Source organism: Strix aluco, chromosome 9 (assembly GCF_031877795.1).
Source record: "Strix aluco isolate bStrAlu1 chromosome 9, bStrAlu1.hap1, whole genome shotgun sequence".
NCBI classification, from domain to species: Eukaryota; Metazoa; Chordata; class Aves; order Strigiformes; family Strigidae; genus Strix; species Strix aluco.
Window position 1 is genome coordinate 30,667,671 of NC_133939.1, and position 22,048 is coordinate 30,689,718.

General features: G+C 38.9%; 1 protein-coding gene across 3 annotated transcripts; it reads left to right on the forward strand.

The window, feature by feature from the left end:
• The first annotated feature begins 928 nt into the window (after positions 1-928).
• DHX36 (DEAH-box helicase 36) lies at positions 929-21,647 on the forward strand. 3 transcript variants are annotated; one of them, XM_074834409.1, is made up of 25 exons: positions 929-1,148; positions 1,717-1,838; positions 2,630-2,828; positions 3,554-3,592; positions 4,770-4,940; positions 5,835-5,914; positions 6,891-6,965; positions 7,103-7,269; positions 7,850-7,931; positions 8,414-8,554; positions 9,603-9,705; positions 11,279-11,366; positions 12,254-12,309; positions 12,416-12,480; positions 13,001-13,144; positions 13,803-13,920; positions 14,572-14,670; positions 15,625-15,798; positions 16,095-16,181; positions 16,831-16,914; positions 17,013-17,112; positions 17,199-17,289; positions 18,887-19,007; positions 19,564-19,716; positions 20,721-21,647. In XM_074834409.1, the coding sequence occupies exons 1-25, from the start codon at positions 939-941 to the stop codon at positions 20,904-20,906; spliced, it is 2,955 nt and encodes a 984-aa protein (XP_074690510.1). In that variant the 5' UTR covers positions 929-938; the 3' UTR covers positions 20,907-21,647. The 3 variants fall into 3 exon arrangements, with proteins under 3 accessions (XP_074690510.1, XP_074690512.1, XP_074690511.1); XM_074834411.1 differs by lacking the exon at positions 18,887-19,007; XM_074834410.1 differs by lacking the exon at positions 6,891-6,965.
• Positions 21,648-22,048: the final 401 nt, after the last annotated feature.

Genomic DNA, 22,048 nt, shown 5'->3' on the forward strand with positions numbered 1-22,048 from the left:
GTGGCTGCTTGAATGCATAAAACATTTTGTGAGGGGAAAGAAAAAAAGAAAATAGAGATCTTTACCTTGAGCACTTATTTGTTATTTCTTTACATAGTCAACTGCTGGGAGTTTTTGGACTAAGTGTAGGTAAACTGTAGGCAGAGAAAAAAAAGAGAAAACCGTTTCCTTTGAAAGAAGCAGTCCTTTACCCAAAAGAAGTGTGAAAATCAGTGCGTAACATGGTATTTCAGAGATCTGAACGCTAGTAATTTTTAAACTAATGTAAATCATACCAACAAAGAAGAAAAGGCAAAAGAATATGTAAAGAAATGAGATTGAAGAAGGATTTGTAGCTGCACAATGGTATTCAAGGAAACAAAAAGAACATTAACTGTTGAAAAAGTAATAATTCTGTGAATAGCTTTGTCCAAGTTAAAAGGAGTGTTAAACTCCAGAGAACTTGGACAAAGTGTACATACACATATAGCAGCAGCCAGCCAGCAGACCCAGAACTGGTCGCTACTTAAATATGTATATTGTATTTATAAAAGAAACACTAGGAATGCCCAGCTGGTGCACAGAAAGGGTGGGAGCCTCATTGTGACGGTGGAGACCAACGTTTAAAGTTTCCTTAAAATCTTCTCTGCAGCCCCAGAAAGGGAAGCCACGGCTTAGATCTGGAAACGGAAGCGAGAGGAGACATCCATGCAAGAGGAGCTTCGGCGCCGTGTTGCGGTGACTCTATCGCCTTATTTAACCGCTGTCACGCTTCGCTCCGGGTGTGTCTCGGGCGGGGCGCGGCGCGGCTCGGTACGCGCCGAGGGTGGGGGGACTCGAACCCGCGGTCCGCGGGGCGGGGGCGGGGGCGGGGCGGGGGCGGGGCAGCCGGAAGTGAGGCGGCGGCCGGAAGTGAGGCGGCGGATGAGGCGGGCGGGGGCAGCCGGTGCCGGGCGGCCATGAGCTACGAGCACCGCCGGGACTGGGGCCGCGGCCGCGGCGGCGATGGCGGCTCTTCATCCCCCGCCGCCGCCTCCTCCTCCGCGGGGGGACACGGGGGCCGCGGCGGCGGGCGCGGGCGCCACCCCAGCCACCTCAAGGGCCGCGAGATCGGGCTGTGGTACGCGCGGAAGCAGGGCCAGAAGAGCAAGGAGACCGACCGGCAGCAGGTGAGGGGCGGCCGCGGGCCCTGCCCCGCCGGGACCCCTCGGGGCCGGAGCTCTTCTCGGGGCCAGAGCTCTCCTCGGGGCCAGGAGCCTCCCTGGGGCCAGGAGCACCCTGCGCGCTCCCCTGCCCCGCCGCCGGCTGTGGGGAGCGGGGCCGGCGGGGAGGCCAGGCCGTGGGGAGCGGGGGGCCCAGGCCGCGGGGAGGCTTCTGGCCTGGTCGAGCCCTTTAATTTCGGTCGCGGCAGCAGTTGGGGGTGGCAAGAAGAGGCCGGTCTCTCCGCGCCCCGCCAGCCCCGGCCCCCTCCCCTCAGCCATGCCCGTTTTGCCGGGCTGCGTGTGCCGCGGTGCCTTATCTTAGAGATGGGGACGTTTATTAAACGTTTTGTGTGGCACAATGAAAAATAACGTGTTTGTGTCTGTGCGGGGAAATGACTCGTAAGGAGCAACTCAGAAGTTTCTGGTCGTGCTAAAGAGTCTCACTAGTTTGATATTTAAGCGTTAATAATGTTATCTCTCTAGATATGTTGACTTCCTATCGATAAAAATGGATACTTTTTTTTTTTTTTATTAGAGAGCTGTTGTGCGTATGGATGAACGCAGGGAAGAGCAAATTGTGCAGCTGTTGAATACTGTCCAAACTAAAAACGAAAAAGAACAAGAAGCCATGTCCTGGTGGTCTGGGGATGAAGAAGGGTAAAGAGAAACAATTACTAATCCCATTCTTTACTTTAAATTGAACAGACTTCCCACAAACTGGCAGGAAGATAGATCAGAAGATATTTGCATTTAGTGAGTGAATTAGGTTAACACGTATACTCAGTTTCTTCCACATGTAGGGTCATACTGAAACGGTTGTAACTGTGCTGTAAAATTCTCTGCCAGGTTATTGTTGAGTTTAGGGTGTTAAAATCGTAAAATCCTGTAGCTGATCTCCAGGCATACTGGAGAAGATGCATAGAATTTTTAAGCTCCCCTGCCCTCTAGAATTACTCTTCCGAAGTGGCATTTGACTTCATTTTTCAGTTATTGTACGGTTTTAGAATGTTTTCTCGGCTGCTGTGAAATAGGGTCTGTTCTTGACACTGAAAGGGTTTTAAATAATAGCAGCGAGCTGGGCAGCCAGGTGTGTCCCTCCAGGTCCACTGAAATGAGGTGTTTGGGTCTCTGGCTGAATGATCCAGCTCCAGGGCAGTGGTTGTGACAGTGGGTGATGCAGTAATTCTCTGGAGATGTTTTGTTGATTTGTTACTTTCATTTGATATAAAAGAACATGTTACAGTTATAGATGCTGATGTAAAATTTTTGATGGCTGGTAATTTGCCCACTTTAATTGCTCTAAAGGCGGACGCCATCATTGGCTGATGGTCAAGCAACTCGTGGGTGTCATGTCTCAAAACCAGATACAGGGCTTGCCTGGACTCTTCACGGTGGCCAAGCACATCTTGGATAATCTTTAAAGTTTCTGTTCCCTGCACTTATTTCAGACCTCCAGAACAGCCTGCAAAAGTGAAACCAGATGCTGAAAAAGCTCCTGTAAGACAGAGACCAGTATTGGAAAAAACATTTCTTGATCGGGATGTGGAATATCTCTTTGAAAAAAATGAGCAGGATACTGATTTAGATGAGCAACTTAAAGAAGACTTAAGAAAGAAGAAATCTGATCCTAGATATATTGAAATGCAGGTACTTTTCCATGTGTTAAGTAGAAACCTTTTGCTTGTTTTGTTGCATTTGTTTTGGTTTTTTTTTTTTTTAAATTAAACTAACCTGAAAACATGACTTCTTGCAATTTATTTACTAGGAGGTTGTCATGATGTTGCTTTGGCTAAAAATTGTCTTCTGAATTTGAAAAATGCATACCTATCAGTAGGACAGCGATTAAAAAACAGGGTTTCGGTGACAATTTCTGATTGCATAAAATCTCAAATTTTAAGCTTGAGCATTGGTTGGATGGGTGGCGTTTTCTGTTTGTTTTTTTTTCTAACAGGTTGTACTCCTGTATTTATGTGTAAAACATAAAATGACAGCACAAAAGTGGGCTCTGAAGGAATTGCTTCTTAAAGTAGTTTATGTTGTTCTCGTAGCCATATATAAAGTTGTCAAATAAAACAGTTTTACTGTGAACAGGTGGTTCTCCCTTTGATGCAAGGCCCTGGTCTTGCAGCTGATGTATGTACCTCTTCATGTACTGAACTGTTGGGTTTAAATAATTTTGCGAAATGTAATGAAGCTGAAAACATGCATGGAATTAAACTTATTTCTAGTGGGCCTGTGTTTATAGAATTATTAGCCAAACAGTGTGGCACATCATTTCACAGTTTAACCTACATCATAGATGAAATCTGTTATATTACTTCAGTGTTGAAAAGGGGTTTAAAATTATGCACTGTTGTTTTCTTTTTCCCCAGAGATTCCGAGAGAAACTCCCTTCATATGGGATGAGACAGGTAAATGTGTATTTAATTTGAAAGAATATGAGTTTCTGTTGCTCTTTTGTAAAATAGGAGAAAACTGTGGGACTAATGGGAAACCTTGCTTGCCTTTTATGAAGGCGCATGGCTGAAGTTACTCTGGGGCTATATACAGTTTTATTGATGGGCAGCAGCAGCAGTTGGGGCAGTATTATTCATGGAAATGGTATTGAATGTTAGATACATTTAAGTACTTTTTTTTTTCCTAAGGGTAGGTCTTCTCTTTCTCTGCCAGTTAAACTTCTAGAACATTCCTAGTTACTTGGATTTTGTAATTGACCACTATGTAAATTGTCATGCTTGCTTTTTTCTTACATATAAAAACCTGTGGTCATTTGCTGAACATTCACCCAATTTAGAATTGAATATAATGCCGATTTAAACCTTTTTTAATCACAGACTTAATGGCTGTACTGCTGGCTCTTACTGCCATTAGTTTCCCAGTAAAGTATAATGGCAGTGATAGGATGGGTATTATTAATTGATGTTAATTCTTCATTCAGTGTTGCCTGTATGAAATTGGGTATTCTGTTATGTTTTCTTTTGCAGGTTCAATGAATGATTAGGGAGCTTCCTTTCTAAAGTTAATGTATTTGTCATAATGTGGTCCTTCCTGTTAGTATAACTATTTTAAAAAACAAGCACTCCCCTTTACAATCCTTTGGATTGGGAGGTGGAGGCTGGGAGCGTAAGAAATCTGTTCCTGTCAGTATAAAAAAATGTTAAAATATTACACTGAAAATCTTCAGTGCAGCCTTGGAGTCCAACAGGGAAAATGCTTATTTTCAGTCATCAAAGATATACAGAAGGCAAGTAGGAGGGAAATAAGTTTAAAAGTGTGTTCTAGGCTTTCGTTTTAGTTATTTATGTTGTTTTCATACAGGATCTTAAGTATTTAAAATTACTATTCAGATTTTATATGCTTTAAACCTTACACATGTGAAGTGCAAATGTGCAGAAATTACTTCTGTGTGGTTTAAGCTAAACTTTCTTTTAAAATTAGTATTACGAGAAGCAGATGAGTATCTGTTTCTTTAGTTGCTATGACACTTTCTTCTAAGTGCACCGCACAGTAGCGGAGAATTGTCAAAATCCTTCTAAAATCTATTTTGAACAATAATACAATAAATGTTTTCTCTTTGTTTGGAACCAGGAACTTGTAAACCTTATAAACAATAATCGAGTAACTGTGATAAGTGGTGAAACTGGTTGTGGGAAGACAACCCAAGTGACACAGTTCATCCTGGATGATTACATAGAGCGAGGGAAAGGGTCTACGTGCAGGATTGTTTGTACCCAACCCAGGAGGATCAGTGCTATCTCGGTAAGTGCCAATTTGATAAACTGAGTAACTTATTTCTTGTGATTATTTTTTTCCCAATAAATCTGAGGAAAAAATTACTACCTTACTTGGAATCATTGAATGAAAATATACTTCTTGCTGGGCCTAGGATCCATGGGCAAGCTTATGAACTGAGCGTACAGTTTACTAGATTATTTGAAGTTAAGATTCCAAACAACCAGATAGGTACGGCGCACCTCTGAAGGAAACTGTTCTGCCGTCACAGCTGCTCCTACTAAATTTAAAGCTCAAGATAAGCTTTCAGCCCGCAGGGGACAGTAAAGATGGCTTTTTCTGTGTTTGCTTCCAGTTGTCTTAGATTCTATTGCAAATAGCAATTTTGTTGATATACACTGATTTGATATTTCATAAGTTTTGGTCTTTAATAGACCTTCCCTGAATTTACTCATGGTTCATATCTGTGATTTTAATGGATTTGGGCAGTGCAAATGTGAATTAAGGTAAACGCTAATGTTGTGTCAGGCCCTTTAGAGGTATATTAATGAGCCAGAAATCATCTGGCTTTTAAGTGCACAGTAATTACTCTTCTTGATAGTTAAGTGTCAAATGATTATAGAACCTTACTTCCCGTGAGGAAAAGCTTGCCCTGCTGAAAGGGTGAGTGTTTTGCTAATGCCTAAATGGTTGTCTTCCTTTAAAATATTTCCTGAGTGGCAAACCTGTTGTTGGGTTGCTGATGAGAAACACTGTTGTCAGTGGAGGAGAAAAAGTGATTTTTCAGGGTGTTTCTTTGTTGTTTATGTATCATCTTGGTTCTAGGTTTTTCCTGCTGGTGAGTAGCTACATCATAGAACAGCCTTGTGGGATTTTTTGAAAATTTTCCTTAATGCACCATTTTGACTTTATTTTCTTAAGGTGGCTGAGAGAGTTGCTGCTGAAAGGGCAGAAGCATGTGGTAATGGCAAGAGTACAGGATATCAAATTCGTCTACAGAGGTAAGAGAGGCTCCCTTGGCAGTTTTTGTGTATTCATGGGCAGTAGTAGCTATTGTTACTGAGGCAAGAAAAATGTGTAAAGTAGTTCTTAACTCTAGATGGCTGCTTTCATTCTGATATTTTTTCCAAGAGGAGTTCATGTGAGTAGCTGGTGTAGGGAAGAAGGTTTTTGAAATTTAGCAAAAAGCTTGAATATGATTATTGTATTTTATGCAGTGTGTAACAGTGGCTAGCACAAAGTTATACTTTGTCTAGTAGGTCCTTTTTTCAGCTCTTCTAAAAGGTTCTGCTATAGATAGAGCTAAAACAGATGTCTCTAATCCATGCATTTCAAGGAAAAATGGGAATGCTAAAGGAGAGAATGCTGTAAGCCGTATTTCTGTGGAAAACTATGTATTTGCTACACTTGAGTAATCCCACTGGGCTCAGGTAATACAGTTAGGTGCATTGACAAGATTTGTGGACCTAGTGCCGTAGAGCAAAAGCTGTTACATTTGGAGTCATCTGAAATTTTTAAAAAAAAAACCTGAAATGTTACCAGCAAATAATGGAATCTCAGTTATTACTGAAGAAAAACTGCTGGTGAGAGATGACAGCTTAGTCCTTTCCTCATTTTAATTTGAGTTTATAGAATCTCATTTATATTTTTCTTTACTATTTAATCAAGAACGTTATACTGGTGTATATTTATTTAGCTGTCGTCTATGCTGAGCTTAGATAGCTGCAAGAATTTAGGGTCAGCGGATCAATGTGCAAATGGTGGAAAACGATGTCTGCAGTTCATTCCCCGTCAACAAAAATACTGCAACTGTGTCCTAATGCCTTGTTCCTCCAGTTGAACTGGAAGTGAGCAAGTTGGAGAATGAAGCATACTTCATAATGTCTGTAATGACTATCTGCATTTTGATTTTAAGCTTGTAAAATACTTTGTAAAATACAGAAGAGAACTTAGGAATTCTTAATGTATCTCTTTCAGTCGGTTACCAAGGAAACAAGGTTCAATTTTATACTGTACCACAGGAATTGTCCTACAGTGGCTCCAGTCAGATAAGTAAGTTTTCTTATTTAATAAGAAACAGAATACAATTATGAAATGACTTGACTACTCAGCTGTTTCTAACAGTCTCAGCTCTGGGTTTTTTAATTTTGCTCAAAACAAATGTTTAACTTCCTGATCTTCTATTTTAGGCACTTGTCCAGCATTAGTCATGTAGTCCTTGATGAAATTCATGAAAGAAATCTTCAGTCAGATGTTTTAATGAGCATTATTAAAGACCTTTTGAATATTCGTCTGGATCTGAAAGTAATACTAATGAGTGCTACTTTAAATGCAGAGAAGTTTTCGGATTATTTTGGTAGGTGAAATGCTTCTTACGAATGTTCCTCTTAAGTAATTTAGGCTTCTACAGTATAATACAGTTCTTAAATTTTACGATTGATTTTTGTCAAAAGAGGTAATGACTTTAATTCTACAAATAGTTGCCAGCTGCTGGAGATGCTGATTCCCTTAGTTTTATCTCATCATGTGCATGTGTTGCTTCTGTATTTGCTTTTCAGATGAATTGTGGAAACAGTGTCTCCAGAGTGTTTTCATATTAAATATTTACTAATATTTACCATATTTTAGAAGTCTTGGTGTGAGTGGGCAACCAGATTGAAGCCTTTAGCTTTTTAGTCTTCCAGCTTTATCCTGTAGCTGGAACCAGATGAACATGCTGGAGAACAATATACTGCTTGCTACCTATGCTTTTTGTTATTTTGCAACTTACTTGGAATTGAATTTGATGTCTTCCATGAGAATTTCAAAATAAACAGAAAAACCCTATAGACTTGGCAACTATATTGCAGAAATAGTGAAGGATGTTTATTGCCTCTATTATTTCAGTACGGTGTTTTATTTGCTGTTTAAAAACTGAGCTATGCCTTCCTCAACAGATAATTGTCCAATGATTCACATACCTGGGTTCACTTTCCCTGTGGTGGAGTATCTTCTTGAAGATGTAATTGAGAAGTTGAGGTAAGCGTATTTTCTGGACACCATTATAGATACTATTTTGGGGGGTTTTGCTTAGTATGTCTTTTCAAATATTATCTTGGTATAAATAACCTGTGGAAGAACTAGCCATGTCTTTCAATGGAAATCCTTCCAAGGGAAGTACAGTAGCTTTTACAGTAATTAAAAATGGCACACAGCTACCTGAAAGTGTTGACTTGAGGAGAAAAAAATCCCTTGTCTGTCTTTCGGCATGGTGAATTTTCAGGCTACAAAATCAGGCTAGTCTTTCTGTTTGTTCAGAGTTGGTTTTTTTTCCTATATGTTCTCATGCTTACTAGAGATAGTACCTATTTTTATAAGTAAGATTTCTTTCAGAAAAGAAAATTAAGAATCTTATTTGCATGGAATAGCTGAAGCGTGGCATATTATCCATACGTTGAAAAAGTACTATGCAACTGGCTTTAGTTTCAAAATTTAATTATGTTTGTTATTTAAATTGAAAGGTATACTCCAGAAAACACAGACCGTCGGCCACGGTGGAAGAAAGGCTTCATGCAAGGACATGTAAGCAGACCAGAAAAAGAAGAAAAAGAGGAAATCTACAGGGAACGGTGGCCAGACTACTTAAGGCAGCTGCGGGGCAGGTTGTTCTCAAGTTGGTCTTTTGCGTTAAGTTTTTAGACACTTGTTAACTGAAAAACATAAGTGAGTGCTGTATTCTGTTACTGTGCTTTTATTAATTATGTGATAGTCGTTACTGTGGAAAACAGTAACAGTGGAATTGCCAGTACACTTGGCTGGCAACCAGTGAAGTGCTTTGGAGTTATCACAGAGCATTCGCTTCCTTTGCATCTGCAAACTCTAAGAGAACTTAGAGTTGTCGAGTCACTTGCTATTGAAAAAAAACCCACCACAATCTTTTTCTCAGAATATTAAAATATTCTTCTAGAGCAGTTTAAAACCAAGCTAAATAATTTTGCCTCTTGAGCACCTAGTAGAGATCGTCCACTTAAAACCATTCTTTTGATTGCCAGTATTTGACTGTGTTGGTAATCTGGATAAGCTGATTAGTTGGATAGCCTGGCTGATTTATTTCAGGAACAGCATCTTCCTGTTTTTCTCCTGTCTTATTTGTCCTCTGCATTTTGGGACTGTCTATATATCTAGCTTGGTAACAATAATGATAGGTGGCTGAGTTTTATCTCCCTTTTCTAAGGGAAAAGTCCTCAGTGCTGTATCTCTGCTGGATCCCATGCTCTGCTCATCCCATTTGGACCCCTCCTTCCCTTTCCCGCCATTTCTTTTGCACCAGTTGGCAGTTCTTTCCACAGTGGGAGCTTTGACATCAGAGGGCTGATCAGGTGCGGTGCCTCCTGCTCCGCTGAGAGCAAGCTAACTGGAAGGGTAAACTCAGATTGTTTAGGTCCTACCTAATCCCTGAGGAGCAGAGAGCTCGTGTTGGTGCTCCAAGTGCAGTTCAGTCCTAACATAGTAATTCTTAAGCTTACTGTTGTAAACTGGCACTAATCACACTAGGTCGCGAGAGTACGCTGGAGGTGTAGTCATTGAACAAAGAAGCTGGTCAGTCATGGGTTACACAGGTGTGTGATTGTGGAGCCTCACAGCAGAAACGTGAGTGCCTGATGTTGTGTGTTAATAAGTTACTAATCCGCACGCTGTCAATGCCTGTAGGTATTCAGCAAGTACTATAGATGCCTTGGAAATGATGGACGATGACAAGGTTGACCTTGACCTTATAGCAGCGCTTATCAGACACATCGTTTTGGAAGAAGAGGTATGCTTCTCTCCTATCATCACCTTTTAACGACTGACTGAATTGTCAGTGGCTATTGCTACTAGTTGGTTAAGCTGATAGTTATTTTGGTTTATACAGATACAAAGAAGAAGAATTTTTTTGTTTTGCTCTTCTGAGACGTAATCTAACATCTTTAAATACCTAAATACTATTTAAGCCCTGAATTTAGAATGTGATTAGTTACAGTGTTTATTGAAATGATGGGACAGAATCCATATTTAAAGGGGACCCCTCATCCAAGCATTTTCTTGAACAGGGTTGTGGGTGTTAGTGAGAGCTATGTACATAAGAAACTTGGAAAACTTACAGATACAGTTGATATGCTCATTTATGTCCCTTCTGAGCAAGGGGAAAAAGAGAGCCTGGATTCTCTCATTGTCTCATTAATAAAATGGGATAGATACCTGAAGGTTTGGGTGCCATTTTGATTCAGATTGCTGCATTTTTTTTCTTCTGGATGAGCTTTTAAATAAGCTTTCAAATTAGTTATACACCTCAGTTATTTGATGGAAAGTAATAGAATTACAAATTAAACTTTTAGTTCTTTCTGTGACACTGTGTGTGTCAAAGGTAGTATTCTATGTAGCCTGTAATAAAAGTTACATTTTGTGACATAGCTGTAGAAAACTGTCTGAAAACCTCTTTAGTGTACGACTAAACCTCTGTTCTTGTTTCCTCAGCAGTGGGAGGGAGAGGGCAAGAGCAATATGCAGAGTTGATGTTCACTACCTCCTGTCTAAACTGGGCAGTTGGCTTTAACATTTTTTCTGCCTAATCTAAATATGACTTAGATGCTGTGAAGACTGAATTTTTGAACAGCCTAACAAAAGTCTAGTCACACTTACCAAACACACAGCTAGGAGACTCTTCCAGCTTTCAGCTTGTCAAGATTAGTAGTTAATACAGATGCATTAATAGTTATCTCCAAATGTGCCTTACCTTGTTATTTAGTAATAACATTAGCAGAATATTAATGTCAGAAGGATCCTGTGCCTGAAGCAGTGATGAACGTGAAGTAAGAACAACTTCTGTTACCGTAGGTATAATGTATGTAGGTTGTCATAACCTGAAGTTATATATTTGTTTGTGTTCAAAAACATCTGTGGAAGAGCCGACACCTTGGCTGATTCCTTAAAGAGAATTTTGATTATTAAAAATATCAAATAATTTAATATTTCAGTTGATAGATCATTTAAGCTGTGGATAATGAAGATGAGCTGCTGTTTCTTATTTTGTTCTTCCTGTGTTGAAAATGATACAGTAGTTTCTGGTTTATTTGCAGCTCAAATTCTTGTAGTGTTGACATGACTGTGTTTAAAACACTACAGGGGAAAAGTGTTTAAAATCAAATTTTTATTTATTCATTCAGATAAACACATGTAGCTAACTCTTTTACAAAAAACAGTCTTAAGCGTTGTTCCAAATTTGAGTCAATGAGGCTTCAAATATCACGTATCCAACATACAGGTGTTAGTGTGCAAGTAGCTGGTTCTTCACATAGTGTGTGATTTACTCTAACCTCTTTTCCCTTCACTCCCTCTTTTATATTTAGGATGGTGCAATTCTCGTGTTTCTTCCAGGCTGGGACAACATTAGCACTTTGCATGACCTCTTGATGTCACAAGTCATGTTTAAGTCAGGTAAAACCAAAATTTTACACGGGAATTGTAGCAGTAGCATTCATGGCAAACTCCTAATTTTTGCATGTGATGGCTGATATTGCACTGGATTTATTCTTTTTCTTTATCTCAAAATGATTGCAGTGTGTTCAGCATTTTTTTGCATTTCTATGGTACCTTCTATTTGCTAACAATAATAACTTATTTCCTCAGTGTAGGAGTGAACAATCTGAAAAAGAGTCTCGGACCTGCAACTTTTCCCTTTTGTCCTTTCTTGTAGCTGTGATAACTTCTATCCAAAACTAAATTCCTTCTTCATTCTGTGTTCATTTCCTCTTCTCTTGATTCTTCAGCAGCTTCTGTCTACTGCTTTTACTGCTTTGCTGATAGTTCTTTTAAATCCTGTTTGTTCCTAGAAGCTTTTTTAATAGGATGCTAAAATACTCTGTGCCTGTCTGATACGCTTTAATTTGTCCTGTTTGCCTAACTTGTATTTTCATTGGACTTGTCTGACTGCTCCTGGCTATTCAAATAGTTGTCTTACAGTTCATGTCGTGTACATTCCAGAGATAAAGAACTTCAATTTATTTAAAGATTGAGGAGAGTGTCAGTTTATTAAACCTGAGCAATTATTAAATAATTTGAGAATTTAAAAATGAAATATGATTACTGTATATAACTTCATATATTTTCTTAAACTTGTCAAGTTGTCATAGCATAATAAAAAAAATTCCTTTATACCTTTTTGCTTTAGAATTTGCCATTATGATACATATACCTGTGAATTCAGAATAAGAAAGAGCAGACTTATTTGCACCGTATTTTCTCTATTCCACATAGTTGATTTTCCTGTAAAATTAAAGTTTCTGTGCTTACACCGTATCTTTTACTGATTTTTTAATTTTCAGATAGGTTTATTATCATACCTTTACATTCATTGATGCCTACTGTTAACCAGACTCAGGTATGCTTTTCCTTTATTGTAATATTGCACAATTACAAAAAAAAAAGTATTATTAAGCATATGTTTGGTTTTGGCAAACATATAAATGGGCCGTGGATAATTACAGGTTTTTAAGAAGACCCCACCAGGAGTAAGGAAAATCGTGATTGCTACCAACATTGCAGAGACTAGGTAAATAGCTAGCTATACAGACTGGGGAAAAAAAAAAAAAGCTATACATTTAACAAACTAAAAGAAAGTGATGATTTAAGTATAAACCTGTTTAATGTTTCCAAAAATATGTTTGTTTGTACCATTCATTTATAACACTATCTTTAGAAATGTTTATAGACTGAACATTCTTTTCCTTTAATTGTTTTAAACAGTTAAAACATGGATGTTACTATAATGACTCGCCTTTGTTATACACAATAAATCTGAGCTGCCTGTCCTCTCTGCACACTTCGTAACCTCACGTGGCGACTTTTGCCAGACCTGGGAGGATAAATCAAGCTCTTTCTTGAACTGCATAGTAACATAATTCTTGATGAAATTCCAAACACAGATATTTTATTTTTTTTTTTTATTGTTGGCTCATAGTTTGGCAGGGGTTAGAGAGGCTTAAACCCCTTTCAAATCCTTGCAAAGATGAAGAGTTTCAAAAGCTTGCAAAGATGAAGAGTTGCATTTTTTTTCCTCTTGTTTTAAACAGCATTACAATAGATGACGTCGTGTTCGTTATAGATGGTGGAAAAATAAAAGAGACTCACTTTGACACACAGAACAACATTAGCACAATGGCAGCAGAGTGGGTTAGTAAAGCTAACGCCAAGCAGAGGAAAGGTCGAGCAGGAAGGTAAGAATAACGGGGATTGCTAGAAAAGTTTTGTGGTGTTGAATTTCTGTCAGTCTTGAAGTGCTTGTGTGCCAAAGATCCTACTTTGACATTCCTGTGTTCAGGAGCAGATGCGGGCACAACTATCTCTTGTTCTTGTGGGAAGAATGGCTGCTTTGTCTTTCTAGGAAACTGAGTTAACTCCTGCTACATTTAACTTGAGAGTTTCCCTCCATCTTATGGAAGAAGTCATCCTGCATTTTTTTTTTTAATTTTTGTTGACAGTATTTGCCTTCACACCTGATTTATGAGGCTATAATACATTAAAGAGAAAATTGCCTACAAATTAATATCACTTAGCTATTTACCAATTTTTTTCAAAAATTTTCTCTCCCTCTCAAAATACCTTGTGGAATATTTTCTTTCTTGTTCAGACTTACAGTTCTTCTCTGGCCTCTTGTTACTCCTTTTGAGGAGTTGATAGGTTTGTGTGTTCTGCATGCCTTCCTCCTCTTGAGGGGTTTGTGTTTCAGAAGGCTGAAACGGCTTTTACAATGGAATACACTTCAGGTCTAATTCCTTGACGTGTTTTGGAAAGCTGTTTATAAGTACATACAGTCATAACGTCACAACATCATAGGAAAAAAAAAATTACAATTGTTTGTTTAAATAATTCCAGAGTTCAGCCAGGCCACTGTTATCATCTATACAATGGACTACGTGCTAGCCTTCTAGATGACTATCAGTTACCAGAGATCCTGAGGACACCCTTGGAAGAACTCTGTTTACAGATCAAGGTAAACACATGGATCTTCAAACCTATTTATTCTCTACTTTTCCACTGGAATAAGAGGTTGAGAGATTAAGTTAATGCAACTGTGAGCCTAGGGTTGTCTTTGAGTCAAAATTCTGTTACACCAGGAGTACAATATATTTAGCTAATAATTGCAGCAACTTTTGCAAAATGCGTACTTGTATCTAGATGCATCAAGCCCAGGAAAAATAGGGTTGTCTGCTGTAAATAAAAGCTGAAGTCTATTAACAAAAATTTGGATTGTGCTTCCCTCCCTTTCCCCCCGAATATCATTAAATCCGAGAAGCCTCAGTGAGAATGCCAGTGAGTCAAGGGATGTGTTATCTTCAAAGAATTTCACTAAAAATAGTTTTAGAACCGATGTGAGTTTCCTTTTTGGCAGTTTGCATTGAATTCCTTCTGTATGCATAAGGAATACTGTGTATATGCATACTGCATGAAGGGTAGATCCTTATGTTTCAAATTTCATCATTAATGCATTTTTATTTTTGTCCTTAGTTCTTAATTAGTGAGATTCTAACTCAAGCTGTGAATTATTCACACTTTTTTTAATTAGTGTGGTCACTGCTAATTTTAAGTAGCCATCTTTCTCCAGTTGTGGTAGGTTTCTGTTGTTTGTTTTTTTTTCTTTCAGATTCTAAAGCTTGGTGGAATTGCTTATTTTCTGAGCAAACTAATGGATCCCCCGTCTCGTGATGCTGTAATGTTGGCCATAAATCACCTGATGGAGCTGGTAAAGTATCACATAATGTACATGCGAGGAAAAATCTGTTCAGAACAATGTGACTGCGCTGTTTGTTATCCAACAGTTCTGATTATACAGGTCTTGACAGTTGCAACCTCTTCCCGTATTGTGCAGACCCTTTAAATATCCACACTGGCCAGAGAAAATAATTTCACATAACACATGATGTTTATGGGCTGCATAGATAGTTCCTGAGGAACTTTCTAAGTTACTCAAATCAAATACATGCACCTTGCATTTAAGTTCCCTACAGATATTTATTTAACTGACTGCTCCTGTACCACCCTGCTCACAGCTGCATCCACCAGCCTTCCTACCCCAGGCAGATCAGTGAAGAGTTTGAGATACTTTTTCTGTGGGCAAATAAAGAGAAAGCTCTTGTATATCATTGCCCCTTTGGATCTGGGGAAGGAGAGACTGATGACACATTTGTGCCACTGACTTCTTGCCCTGATATTATTTGTACAAATCAGTTGTGGCAATAAGTGGAAACACCTGATTTAGATGAAGGGCAGTATTTAGACTGATGCCATGATTCTGTAGAGGTTTAGATAAAGTTCAGCTGTACAGTTGGTGTTCTGTGACAGTGCTGTATAGTAGCAAAGGGCAGAGTAAATAAAAACAAGTGTTATTGAGGGTAAGATACAAGTCTAAAAATAAGCTTGATGAGGAGAATAGGAAGACGCTCAAGTGTTAATTCTTCATACTTTTGTCCAGAAAGACACTGAGCCCTAGTAAACCACTTGAAACGCAGTTAAAGGCAGCTGCCAATTCCTCGGATTGAATTGAACGGTTCAGTTTCTCCATAACTTGCCTGATAGTAGCCAGCTGCCTTCTGCGGCCGATACGCTTTCCTTTGTTCTCTAGGTATGCTAGTGGCTATTTCAAGGAAATCCTCCCCATTTTAAATTCTGTGTTTATTCTTTTTTTTTCTTCTAACAGAATGCTTTGGACAGACAAGAAGAACTGACTCCACTGGGTGTCCATTTAGCACGGTTACCGGTTGAACCGCATATTGGAAAAATGATCCTCTTCGGAGCTTTATTCTGCTGCTTGGATCCAGTGCTTACAATTGCAGCTAGCCTCAGCTTCAAAGACCCTTTTGTCATTCCTCTGGTAAAGTTTCTAAGAGGAGGATTGCATATAAGATTTTAAGAATCTCAAAAGGATATTGGGACTTACTGAGATGTTATAGTTTAGAAGCACTTTAATCTTGTTTTCATGTTCATTACATTGTTAGTAGTAAAAGATTGCTTTCACATACTATGAAGCATTGTCTTTGCCTACAGAATATTGAAGTAGCTTTAATTTTCATGTATGTTGCATACAAAGTATTGCTGTATATACCTTAATTAGGAAAAGAGAGCTCTCATGTCAGTCATGAATATTTTATAGGTTCTAATTATTCTTAGGGCAAAGAGAAAGTAGCAGATGCAAGAAGAAAGGAACTGTCAAAGAACACTAAAAGTGATCACCTGACTGTGGTGAATGCTTTCACGGTAAGCATGTTTTAATGTTGTGGGTTTTTTTCTTCTGGAATTTTAATTTGAGTAACGTGGTTTATCCTAAGGAAAAAACCTGATCTGTTTATGCTCTGTAGTATTTCTTTCTTGGCTTCTCCAGAAACATAAAACCAAATCAATTTTCACCCTTCTAGTATTGAGAAATCTTGTCTTCAGGCTCAATAACCTGATTTCTTCTGGATAAGTCTGTGAAAGAGACAGAGGAAACAAAATGTTGTAGTTACCTTGCTGAAGTCATTCAGTCTAGTCCTTCTGGCCTCCACAGGAGGCTGAAGCTGACTTCAAAAGTGTTGGAGATTTAACTGTATAGTGTTGGGGTGAGAAGAGGAGGAAATAAATGGCCTGGAATGTGATTTCCACCAAGAACTGTTAATAACAAATGAAGGTCTGGCGAACTTAGCTAGATTTCACTCCTCACTGTGGCAGAGGAAGTTTTTGATTTGAAATGTGAAGTTGTGTTTTTCTGCTCTGTGCCACATATACATAAAGAAGTCAAAGTATTTACTTTCTGTCTTGTAGAGAAAAATGTAATTACATTAGTTGTTCACCTCCAGTTTTTGCTGTCCTTAATTTTTTAGTATGTGTTCACTTACAAATGCCTTTGAACTACGGTTTTAATTTTTAGGGCTGGGAAGAGACTCGGCGTCGTGGTTTCAGAACTGAGAAAGACTATTGCTGGGAGTATTTCCTGTCTTCAAATACTCTCCAGGTACTATCCTTGACAATTTAAAAGGGAGGGTCATGTCTGTGGGGAAAAGGGACCTTTTGGCACAGCATCACTCTGGGCCAATTTTTGTTGTTTCCTAGATGCTGCATAACATGAAAGGACAGTTTGCTGAGCATCTCCTGGCAGCTGGATTTGTGAATAGCAGAGACCCTAAGGATCCCAAATCTAATACCAACTCAGGTAAACAGTGGAAGGAAGTGAAAAATTTCTAATAACTGAAATCTCAGTTTGCAGAACTGTGTTATTTACTCTGCTGTCTTCTGCAGATAATGAGAAGTTGCTGAAAGCGGTCATCTGTGCTGGCTTATACCCAAAAGTTGCAAAGATCCGGCCAAGCTTCAGCAAAAAGAGAAAAATGTAAGGGTTTGGTTTAATGTCGGTTTGTATTTGAGGTGTTTTCTACATTAGGTGGTTTGGCAAGGTGAAGCAAGGGCTTATGTGCATGAATGAATCTGTTCTAGCTTAAGTTGTGGATGTGGGTTACTTCATTTGAGAAGGGTAGATGAGAGCATGGGATGGTTGACCTTCATTTTGTTTAATGTTTGGATACCTGCTGGTCTGAAATAATTTATGTGACCTTATGTCATGAACAGTGTTGAAATATATCAGTAACGCTGCTGCTAAAGGAGTCCCGCCATCACCTTTGGCCTACAGCAGCAGTTGGAACACTGTTCTTACGACTTAGCATGATAGAGCCCAGAAACTCTAGTCTGTTGATTTATCACTTCTTATATTATCAGACTATTTCTTCTTAGTAACTGTTACTCACAGTAACAGTACACACATCAGAATATAGATATCCTTCTTTCTGGATGTGATTTAGGGCAGAATGAAGGGTTGAACATTTGGATCAACTTTATGGGTATGTAATGAAATTAATATGCCTATAACTAGAAAACAACAAACACCACCAGCCCCAAGTGGTTATTTCTGTGGAAGGAGTAAGAACAGATAGTCAAAATTATACTTTAGATTGTGTGATTTAAACCCATCTATAGCTGATGCTGCTAGTCAATTAATACTCCCTTTTAAACCCAGCCTGGTGTGCTTGGGTCGCCCAAAGGATGCACTAAGTTTACAAACCTGCTGGAAGTTACTGTGTCGCTGTACATTTGCCGCAGGGTGGAGCTCGGTGTAAGCCAGCTACCCAGGAAGGCTCACTTTTGTGATCCATTAAGCAAGAGATTGTTACGCTAACCCCTTTGCTGGAGAGCCTCTCCTACCTGCTGTTTCTGTTTCAAAACACTGAACTCTGCCCTTTGCAAAATACTTCTGCATGCAGGTCCACACCCAGAGAATTGCATCTCTGAAATGTGGGAAGGAGGAGAACAGTTGTGCTTCATACATACTGTGCTTGCTTTCTGCTTTTTATTGTCTGACAGTGTTATTAAGTTAGAAGGGAAGTGTGATTTTGGGTGGTAGGCATAATCAAAGCAGTTGAATGTTACCCCTTGAGTCAAATTTGTTCAAAGGCACGTGGTACAGCCAGAGGTACCCTGCTCCAGACTGGTTGACAGTGGCATAGCTAGTCCCTTGTTTCACAGTGACACAGCTTAACGCTGAGAAAGGAATTCAGATAAGTTCCTTATGTGGTTTTTCCAAGAAATTGCTTGAAACTTGGCTTATGTAAGCAAATTCAGTAACTGAGTCCTTCATTTGGAAAAAGAATGCCACTTGTTTTTCCTACTGGAGGGTATCATGGAGTCCAAAGGGGTAAATTTGACAAGGAATTCAAACTTCTTGAATGTAGAGGGGGAGATATCTAAAAATCCATACCGTGGGTTCAGTTGTAATCTTTTGGGAAAGCAGTTAAAGTTCCTTCCAACGTCCTTGTACTTTCAGAGTTTAGTATGCTAGTAGAGAATTGGGGTTTTTTTTAACTTGGAACAGGATTGTGCTAAACTTTCAAGATCTTACTTCAATCCTAAAATAAAACTTTTTTTTTTCTTTTAAGGGTGAAAGTTTGCACCAAGACAGATGGAACAGTTAATATTCATCCTAAATCAGTTAATGTGGAAGAAACAGAGTTCCATTATAACTGGCTTGTGTACCATTTGAAGATGAGAACTAGCAGTGTATGTGAAGAGTTTATATTTGTGTAACTTATTTTTGCAGCTCTCTAGTAAGGTTGGATCGAGGTTCAAAGGGGATGTGAACAGTGCCTTTGTTTTGAAGCCTTCCTGTCTTGGGTCCTTCCTTCTGCATGCCATGAGATTATGTTCTTTGTGATAATGGTGGTATTGTTCCACAAATAACTAACTTCTGGGATTTTGTGGTTGGGATTTTTTGGGCGGGGTTTTTTTTTTAAGGTTCTGGCAATAACAGGTGTAACTCTTCTTTGTCATTTCAATCCAGTGTAACACTTCTGAATAAGATGAAACATTATTATCCCCCCCCATTGTTATGGAGTAGTTGGTTTGATTTCACCACTTTGTGTGAAGGACTGTATTTGGGACTGTTCAACCTGATTTCATGTAACTTTTCCAACTGGGTTGCTTCATATATGTCTTGTAAATTCATGCATGGCTCTGAATAACGATCTTCTGGAATTCTGTTCTGAATTTCATTAAGGGTTACTGATGTCACTTAAGATGTCCTGGAGAGTGACTGGGCACTTCTGTTATCTTGCAGATTTACTTGTACGATTGTACAGAGGTGTCTCCATACTGTCTCCTGTTCTTCGGAGGAGATATATCCATTCAGAAGGATAAGGATCAGGATACCATCGCTGTGGATGAATGGATTGTTTTCCAGTCTCCGGCAAGAATAGCACACTTAGTTAAGGTGACTGTGTTTGATAAGAATGTATATGGAAGACTTACCGTAATGCTGATTCTTCTTAAGGATAGCTGTATTTGATATTATTGTGTACCTACTGATTTATCCTATAGGGAGGTAATAATGCTTTAAATGTACTCCCAGTAAGCAGTTCAAGTACACAAAGTAAATGAGAGATCTACCGAAGGTGTGTAGATGAATGCAAATTAAAACATAGTAGTAAAAATAACATTCTGAACAGTCTGTATCACACAGTAGACTGGGTGGAAGAAACAGTAATGTACTCCCTTATGTTTGGCCTCAGGAGCAGGCACTCAGGTTTGTTCATTTTTTTGTTTCTGGTGTAATAGCTTGACTAATGAGGCCGTGTGCCTGTTGAGGCATCAGGAATATGGCCGTGATGTTCTTGTTCAGCCAGTGCAGCCTCTGCTGAAAAATTCATGGGGATATTGAAAACCTGTAGAAGCTTCAGAGAAGAGTCATAGAGTGGATTTAAAGGATTTATGAACATGGTCTTACAGTGAGAGATTTGAAGAGCTTAATCTCTAGTTTTCCACAGCAAAAGCTGTAGGATCACTTGATCAGTCCCTGAAATGTCTTCATGGGTGTGGAAACACGAGGATGGGGCACCTCAGCTGGCAGTAAGAAGTTCCAGTGGAAGGAGGAGCTGAATACAGCTCTGTTTGGTATTAGATCCTAGATATCATATCTGACTTTTTTTTTAAACCCAAATATTTTTAATCTTGAAATAGTTAATGGATGTATAAGCTGTTAAAGGCCATTGCATTCAGAGATGTTCATCTGTCATAAAAGGTAAAACTACTAGTTTTTGAGAAGCAGCTTTTGATCCTAAAGATAGCAATGCTGAAATAAATTGATAGGAGAACAGCAGGTGTAAAGGTTAGGAGAGCAGAGGGCCCAAGGGATTTGAACTTATTGTAGTATTGTTGTGTGTTGCTCTAATTGCCTGTCTCTTTCTTTTTTTCTTCATTCCAACAAACTCTTTGTAGAATTTAAGACAAGAGCTCGATGATCTTCTACAAGAAAAAATAGAAAACCCACATCCCGTGGACTGGAATGATACTAAATCCAGGGATACAGCAGTACTGACAGCTATTATAGACTTAATTACAACACAGGAGAATGAAAGTGCCAGAAACTATGCTCCACGATTCCAGAGTGAACGCTATAGTTGACACACTTTCATCTGTATCGATAAAGCCAACATATTCACCTTTTTTTTGTTTTTTATAGCATTTATTTAGCTAGCAGAAAAACTTTTTTAGGGTAAGCTGGTAATTCCCTCATACTGAAGAGCAGTTATTTCAAAATAGTTGGTAATATCTGTATATGCATGGTATTCTGTGTTCAGTGTAGCCTTTTAAATGAGAGAAAATGCAATGCTAGCAATGTTAGTTGATGTATGGTTCTTGTCCTGCTGTAGCTTTTTTTTTACCCATCAGGTAACAGCTATTTAAAAACCTGCTAAAATACTGCTTAATAATACTTAAAATGTTCTTGCTATTGGTAGAAACATCTCAAAAGACTTTTTTTTTTTTAATTGGGGGTGGTGAGTAGTTATACTTACTGTGTTATTCCAGCTGTGCAGCAGTCTTCTCACCAACACTTCCACAGAAGGTAATTATAGCTTAATTAAACTAAACTTGAAAACACTTGTTAAATTTGTACTGTGGGAGGAAACAATCTTCAGAAATACTCTCTTATTCTGCCTTTCATCCCATTAAATTAATCTTTCTTCACTTTATGTGCCCATCCGTCATCAGTACTGACTAAAATTTCATATTACAGGAAACATGGTTAGGTAAAAGTAAAGTCATGGTGGAATACACTTTAAGGTTTCATTGCATTCTAATTTTCTTTTTTAAAAACAGTCCATGTATGGGTTATAGTATTAAAGTCTTTTCTTTAAAGTGTTATTTCATCTGTTCTTTGTTCTTAATGTTTTGAAAGTCATTCTGAATGCTTCCAACTATGTAACAACATTGTTTAGGATTTCAAGTAGGGTGACTCGTTTTGAGAAATACTGTTTTGATCAAACTGCTGTTTCCTTTAACTCTGAGCACTGGCTTTGGGGTTGGTCTCTGTTCGTTGCTGCTGGGGGCAGGAGATGGAGCTAAAACTGAGGATGGGTGTTTAACCAGGCACTGAAAAGTGCTGGCAGTTTACTTGGCAGCCCTTTTACCTGCACTTTGCAGCCGTAGCTGTGGTTATTTCTAGGTTTATCCCTGAGGAGCAGAGCTCTTGCATATCATTTTTATTTTCTGGAAATGTAACCCCTTCTCCTTTCTTGGGGTTGGGTTTTGTTTCTTGTGCTTTG

What these genes read in the sequence shown, in the direction of transcription:
- DHX36 (XM_074834409.1), top strand. Translation starts at nt 939, where the DNA reads ATGAGCTACGAGCACCGCCGGGACTGGGGCCGCGGCCGCGGCGGCGAT. An exon ending in TGGTCTGGGGATGAAGAAGG is followed by an intron (nt 1,839 to 2,629) that starts GTAAAGAGAAAC and finishes CACTTATTTCAG; the next exon opens with ACCTCCAGAACAGCCTGCAA. An exon ending in CTAGATATATTGAAATGCAG is followed by an intron (nt 2,829 to 3,553) that starts GTACTTTTCCAT and finishes CTTTTTCCCCAG; the next exon opens with AGATTCCGAGAGAAACTCCC.